The 7,032-nt window shown below is 52.3% G+C and overlaps 1 protein-coding gene across 1 annotated transcript in view; it reads right to left on the bottom strand.

Annotated features, from left to right (window-relative positions):
• The window catches only part of MAPKAPK2 (MAPK activated protein kinase 2), a 46,393-nt gene that overhangs the window by 1,709 nt on the left and 37,652 nt on the right, over positions 1–7,032 (bottom strand). Inside the window, exons 3-9 of the mRNA XM_005428129.2 lie at positions 4,969–5,033; positions 3,809–3,888; positions 2,383–2,509; positions 2,097–2,172; positions 1,853–1,977; positions 1,489–1,574; positions 1,016–1,096 (exon numbers count right to left, since the gene is read on the bottom strand). Of these exons, the coding sequence (XP_005428186.1) occupies positions 1,016–1,096; positions 1,489–1,574; positions 1,853–1,977; positions 2,097–2,172; positions 2,383–2,509; positions 3,809–3,888; positions 4,969–5,033 (640 nt within the window). The remainder of the gene's footprint in view (positions 1–1,015; positions 1,097–1,488; positions 1,575–1,852; positions 1,978–2,096; positions 2,173–2,382; positions 2,510–3,808; positions 3,889–4,968; positions 5,034–7,032) is intronic.

The raw sequence follows: 7,032 nt of genomic DNA, 5'->3' as shown, positions 1-7,032 counted from the left end.
GATTGGTCTCATGTGGTTGTTTCTAATTAATGGCCAATCACAGTCAGCTGGCTCAGACTCGCTGCCCAAGCCACAAGCTTTTGTTATCATTCTTTTCCTATTCTATTCTTAGCTAGGCTGATGAAATCCTTTCTTCTATTCTTTTAGTATAGTTTTAATATAATATATATCATAAAATAATAAATCAAGCCCTCTGAAACATGGAGTCAGATCCTCATCTCTTCCCTCATCCTGGGACCCCTGTGAGCACGGTCACAACACCTCACAAAAGCCATTAGTTTCTTGGTTCTCTTGTTTCTCTAGTAAATTGCTCATGCAAAACTTTTTGGTTTCTGTCCAACTGGCCATCCTTAAGTTTGAGGTGAAGTCCCCCAGGTCCTATGAGGTGTCTTTTCACCTTACTGAGGAGAGAAACTTCTGGGCTTTTTTCCTTTTTGAGGAGACAAAGGATAGTTTTGTCACTCTGTCAACAAGGGGCACATTCCTATACCAGGGTCCCCAGAGCAGCTGGGAATAAAATAAAAAATAAAGCAAGGCCTGAGTGTCCCAATGCCAAATTTTCCAGCTCCCTCCCAAGCACAGATCAGCCCCAGAGCCAGCACGCCCACACCAAACTGGAATTGAGGGATTGTTCAGGCTGGAAAAGCTCTCCAGGGTGATTGAGGCCAAGCATGCTCTGCCCTGTGAGGGTGGGGATGGCCTGGGATGGCATTCCCAGAGCAGCTGTGGCTCCCCCATCCCTGGCAGTGCCAAGGCCAGGCTGGCTTGGAGCAGCCTGGGACAGTGGAAGGTGTCCCTGCCCTGGCTTTTGAGGTCCCTTCCAACCTAAACCATTCTAGGATTCCATGGTTAACCCAGTTCCACCACTACATCATGTCCCAAGTGCCACATTATACAGTTTTGGAACACTTCCAGGCACAGTGAACGAGCCTGGTCTGCAATACCCAGGAGAGGACATTCCCCAGATGACAGAGGGGTGCAGAGCTTTGCAGACAGGGACAGAGAGAGGTTTTACCTTCACATCCTCCCACAGGTCCTTCTCCTCCTTCAGCACACGGCTGGTGTGCAGCGGGGTCTGGGGCACCTGCATGGATTGCTGCCAGGAGAGGGGAGGAGCGTGAGCTGGGACCCACAGGCATCCATGCCATGGATCCCATCCCATCCCATTATCCCATCCCATCCCATCCCATCCCATTAACTCATGCCATGGATCCCATCCCATCCTATGGATGCCATCCCATCCCATCCCATCCCATCCCATCCCATCCCATCCCATCCCATTAACTCATGCCATGGATCTCATCCCATCCCATCCTATCCCATCCCATGGATCCCATCCCATCCCATCCCATCCCATCCCATCCCATCCCATCCCATCCCATTACATCCCATGGATCCCATGATCCCATTATCCCATCCCATCCCATGATCCCATCCCATGATTCCATCCATCCCATCCCATGATCCCATGATCCCATCCCATCTCACCATGATCCAGGGGTGGTTCATGAACTCCGTTATCGTCATGCGCTGGGTCGGGTCTGTCTTCAGCAGGTTTCGGATCAGCTGCTTCACTGCAGGGGTTGGGGCAGGGTCAGGGGCCAGCAGCTGCTGAGGGGCTCTCCTGAGCTCCAGCCCCAGCCCCAAAACCCCTGAGTGCCCTCCTGTGTGCCCTCCTGTGTGCCCTCCTGTGCCACACAGGTGACCCTGCACAAGCCCTTCAGCACAAGCCTCTCCAGCAGAGGTGCAGCTGCTGAGAGGTGACCCCTGACCCAGCCAGGGGTCTGAGCTCCTCCCAGCCCTCAGAAGGAGACCTCAGCCTGGGGACAGGCCCCACAGGGACCACGTTTACCTTCCTCTGACACCTCGGACCACTCGGGGTTGGGGAACTCGTACTGGCCCATTCGGATCCTCTTCTTCATGCCAGGAGAGATGGCCAGCCCGTGGTTGGAGTAGAAGGGGGGGTACCCGCACAGCCTGCACCAGGAGGGGGAACAGAGTCAATGTGCCACCCCAAAAACCTCGCCAGGAGCACAGGGCAGTGCCAGGAGCAGGAGCTGAGCCCGGCAGGAGGGACAGGAACCCTCAAGACTTACAGAATATACATGATGACACCCAGGGACCACATGTCACAGGACTTGTCGTACTTCTCTGGGCCCAGCACTTCTGGGGCTGGCAAAAACAGAAAGAAAATCCTAAATGTGAGTGTCGGCACCGGGTGAGAGGGCTCTGACACCCCATGGAGACACCAAGAGCCACTGTGGGAAGCACTGCCTGGAGCAGTCCCCAGCTCCCTGCTGCAGGCTCCAGGCTGGATGCAGAGGTGAGGGGCTGCATCTCCATCCATCCCAACCATCCTACCCCCGATGTTCCTGCACTCACCCACGTAGTAGGGCGTGTAGCAGGGTGTGGCCAGCGAGTTGTGCGTGGTGGTTTCCTTGGCGAAGCCGAAATCGGTGAGTTTCAGCACGGCGTTGGGCCTCTTGGAGGTGTACAGGAGGTTCTCTGGCTGGGAACACGCAGGGGACAAGGAGTGAGCTATCAAAGAGGGTGACCCCAACACCCAACACAGCTTTCCTGGGGAATATTCCTCCTGAGGTATCCAGGATACTGCTCCATAGGGTTAAACCTGTGCCTTGGCTTAGGAATGTGCTGAGCTCTGCTGTTGAACCCGGTCTGTGACCGTGTTCACAGGGGTCTTAGGATGAGGGAAGAGACAAGGATCTGCCTCCATGCTTCAGAATGCTGGATTTATTATTTTATGATATATATTACATTAAAACTATACTAGAAGAATAGAAGAGAGGATTTCATCAGAAGGCTAGCTAAGCATAGAAAAAGAAGGAATGATAACAAAGGCTTGTGTCTCGTACAGAGAGTCTGAGCCAGCAGACTGTGATTGGCCATTAATTAGAAACAACTAACATGGGCTAATCACAGATCTACTTGTTGCATTCCACAGCAGCAGATAACCATTGTTTACATTTTGTTCCTGAGGCCTCTCAGCTTCTCAGGAGAAAAAATCCTAAGGAAAGGATTTTTCATAAAAGATGTCTGTGACACTGGTCCTCTCGGACCCACCTTGGGTCACAACAGGAAATCAGGGATATGGGATTGAGAGGAACAGTGGATTTGTCTTTACAAACAAGCTGTGGGGCTGCTGGTAGATAAAAACTCTGGAGCAGCTCTGCCCCTTGGAGCAGAGTGAGCAGGGGGATGGGGACACACACCCCCACCCTGCAGGAAACAGCAGGTTTGGCTATTTTACCAAGATTTAGACAGAAAAGGTAAAAGAAAGAGGTACCCAGATTGTCCATAACTCTTTGTTCTTATTGTCTCATATTGAACTAAATCCTAATTGTCCAAATTTTTATTACTCTGATTATATTACTATTTTTCTAACCATTTTATTACTATTAAACTTTTAAAATTCTAAAAGCGATTGGCATTTTTCACACTATACTAAAAAGATACCACACTAAAGAGATACTACAGAAAAACCCATGACTGTCTCCAGACAGTCACAACACAGCTTTTTTCTAATAGTCAATCAGTCTAAACAGGTATTTTTTTCTAATCAGTCAATCAGTCTAAACACCCTTCTTCCTCAGTAAACAATCCCCATAACACATTCCACACGTGCTAAACAACAGCAGCAGCAAGCAGAGATAAGAATTGTTTTCCTCTCACTGCCTTCCCCAGGAAAAATCCTGGGAGAGAGAATTATTATCTGTGTTCAGAGAATGTGAATGCCACACGGAGCAGCAGGGCTGGGCCCTGGCACTGCCAGGGGGGCTCAGGGTGGTACCTTCACGTCCCGGTGCGCGATGTTGATCGAGTGCAGGTACTGGATGGCTTCCCCAATGCTCTTCATGATCTCCGAAGCCTCTGAAGCAGCAAAGAAACCACCAGAAGCCTTCAGAAGCAAGCTAAAAAGGGCACTGCTCCCTGGGGAGCTCTACAAACCAGCAGCTAAAGAACCTGGCTGAGGTCAAAGGGGTTTGCTCTGCTTGAAGTCCCCCTGTCCGTGGGGTCTGTGCCACTCCCCACCCCTGGGAAAGGAGCCTGCAGCTCCCAGAAACTCCAGGGGAAGGGATGGGGCAGAGTCCAGCCCCTGGCCCTCACACCAAGGAGGGGCTTGCACTGTTTAGGACACCTAAGCAGCAAGGAATGCAGCTAGGAAAGGTTTCCCCTTAGGATGGGAAGTCAAGGGGGCAACGGGCTCAGAGTTTGGGTTGTGTGGTTGCTTTTCCTAGCCAGAGGAGTAGAGGGAATGAGATTAATGAGACCTATGAGAACCACAGCCCATGGACGTAATTTTTTGAGGGAGGTGGGTGTTTCTGACAGGAGTGGGATGGACAGAGTGTGGGAGCAGCTGAGAAAATACCCCCTAACCCTGTTCTCAAGCAAACATGAAAAGCAGGGCGCCTTGCACCCACATCCCTCATTCCCTGAGTGCAGAACTCTGCTGGGGATCCAGAAGAGTCCCTGAGGGGATGGAGGGGATGAAAGGCCAGGGTGTTACACCGAGGGGATGGAGGGGATGAAATGCCAGCAGGGTGTTACACTGAGGGCATGGAGGGATGAAATGCCAGGGTGTTACACTGAGGGGATGGAGAGGATGAAAGGCCAGCAGGGTGTTACACCGAGGGGATGGAGGGGACTGAAAAACCAGGATGTTACACTGAGGGGATGGAGGGGATGAAATGCCAGCAGGGTGTTACACTGAGGGGATGGAGAGGATGAAAGGCCAGGGTGTTACACTGAGGGGATGGAGAGGATGAAAGGCCAGCAGGGTGTTACACCGAGGGGATGGAGGGGACTGAAAAACCAGGATGTTACACTGAGGGGATGGAGGGGATGAAATGCCAGCAGGGTGTTACACTGAGGGCATGGAGGGATGAAATGCCAGGGTGTTACACTGAGGGGATGGAGGGGATGAAAGGCCAGCAGGCTGTGGGCTCATACCCCGTTCTGTGAAGGCCTGGTCTCCCCTGTCCTGGATGCGGCTGAAGAGCTCCCCACCATCCAAGCTGCAAGAGAACAGCTGCCTTGTTGAATTTGTAGGCAACTTCCACGAAGATTCTCATCTTGACTCCATGTTTCAGAAGGCTGATTTATTATTTTATGATATATCATATTAAAATATATCATATTAAATATATAATATTATATATATAATATATTAATATATTAATAAAATATCATACTAAAAGAAAATTATATATTAAAACTATCCTAAAAGAGAAGAAGAAAGGATTTCATCAGAAGGCTTGCAAGGAAAGGAAAAGAATGAAGGAAAAAGATCTTGTGACTGACCAGAGAGTCTGAGACAGCTGGACTGTGATTGGCCATTCATTAAAAACAACCACATGAGACCAATCAAAGCTGCACCTGTTGCATTCCACAGCAGCAGATAACCATTGTTTACATTTCATTTCGGAGGCCTCTCAGCTTCTCAGGACAAAAAATCCTAGCAAAAGGATTTTTCATAAAAAATATCCGTGACAGCGGCTCCGTCTCCCACCACACCCTCTCCTGCTGAGCAGGAAACAATCCCCTTCTCCATCCAAGACCTGGGGTTGGTGTTCTGGGGCGTTTCAGAGCCTCCTCCTTCCCGAAAGGAGCGGGGCAGAGGCTCCGTGCTGGGCGGGTTGTGGCCGCCCCAGCAGCCACAAAAACACATTTACAGTAAAGGCAGCAAATGTGGCTTGAAATTGGTGAGAGCACTCCCAGCACACGTGGCCTCCTTTTGCTCACGAGCCAACTGCCTCAGCAGCACCATGACCCAGCACAGAAGTGCTGAGCAAAGCTCAGGGCATGGGTGAGACACCAGCAGTGTCACAAAGGGCTCCCCAGGCCGGGCACAGAGGCTGGACCCCCCTGCAGCACAGCCAGGTCCCATGGGAGGTGCTGGAGAACCACGGGTGGGTTCCCTCCCCAGGCACCCCCAGGGAAAATGCAGCTGCCACAGAGATCAGGACTGAGGTACAGGAGAATTCTCCATGAGAGCAGGGCTAATGGCACTTCCTGGCCCTGCCTTATCTGCCTCAAGCAGGAACAGTTTGGCTTTCTCAGCGCTGATAGCATCTCCCTGACATTCAGTGACATCTGCAGCAGCAATAGCCTGCAGCCCTTGGGACCCTCTGCTGCACAGAGCCTGTCAGGAGGGATCCAGAGCAGTCAGGGGGATCCAGAGCAGTCAGGGGGATCCAGAGCAGTCAGGAGGGATCCAGAGCCTGTCAGGAGGGATCCAGAGCAGTCAGGGGGATCCAGAGCAGTCAGGAGGGATCCAGAGCAGTCAGGAGGGATCCAGAGCCTGAGAGGATGGATCCAGAGCAGTCAGGATGGGCCCAGAGCAGTCAGGAGGGATCCACGGCCTGTCAGAAGGGATCCAAAGCAGTCAGGATGGATCCAGAGCAGTCAGGAGGGATCCAAAGCAGTCAGGAGGGATCCAGAGCCTGAGAGGATGGGTCCAGAACCTGGGAGAATGGATCCAGAGCCTTGGAGGATGGATCCAGAGCAGTCAGGAGGGATCCAGAGCAGTCAGGAGGGATCCAGAGCCTGAGAGGATGGATCTAGAGCCTGTCAGGAGGGATCCAGAGCCTGCTCCTGCTGGAAATCAAATCCTGCCTTGCGATGGACATTACCCCAGAGCATCCCTCGCTCACACACACAGTCCTGGCGACTCTCCTCCTACCCCTCAGCCATTCTTTCTCTCCCCACTGCCTCCCCTACCCCATCCCTGTCTGCCCAGAGTGCCAGGGTGCCTCTCCGGTGCCTGTTTCCCCCCAGGAGCTGCTCTGGGCGCTGCTGTGCCACGTGCCCTGGCCCTGCTCCTGCACCCGCTGCCCCCCCGGGCGATCTACCAGCTTGCCAGAGGAGAGGTTTTGGCAAGGAAGCTGCAGCAAATCACAGCTGCGGTTGGGATGTGGTTTCAATACTTTCCCCTTCATCCCTCCTCCTCGTCCCCAGGTTGATACCAAGCTCCTACCCAAAGCAGAGCTGCTGCTGCTGCTGCTGCTGCTGCCT

This window comes from Geospiza fortis, unplaced genomic scaffold, assembly GCF_000277835.1.
Source record: "Geospiza fortis unplaced genomic scaffold, GeoFor_1.0 scaffold391, whole genome shotgun sequence".
Taxonomy (NCBI): domain Eukaryota; kingdom Metazoa; phylum Chordata; class Aves; order Passeriformes; family Thraupidae; genus Geospiza; species Geospiza fortis.
Note: the sequence above shows the minus strand (reverse complement) of the source record. Positions and strands in the feature narration are given on the sequence as shown.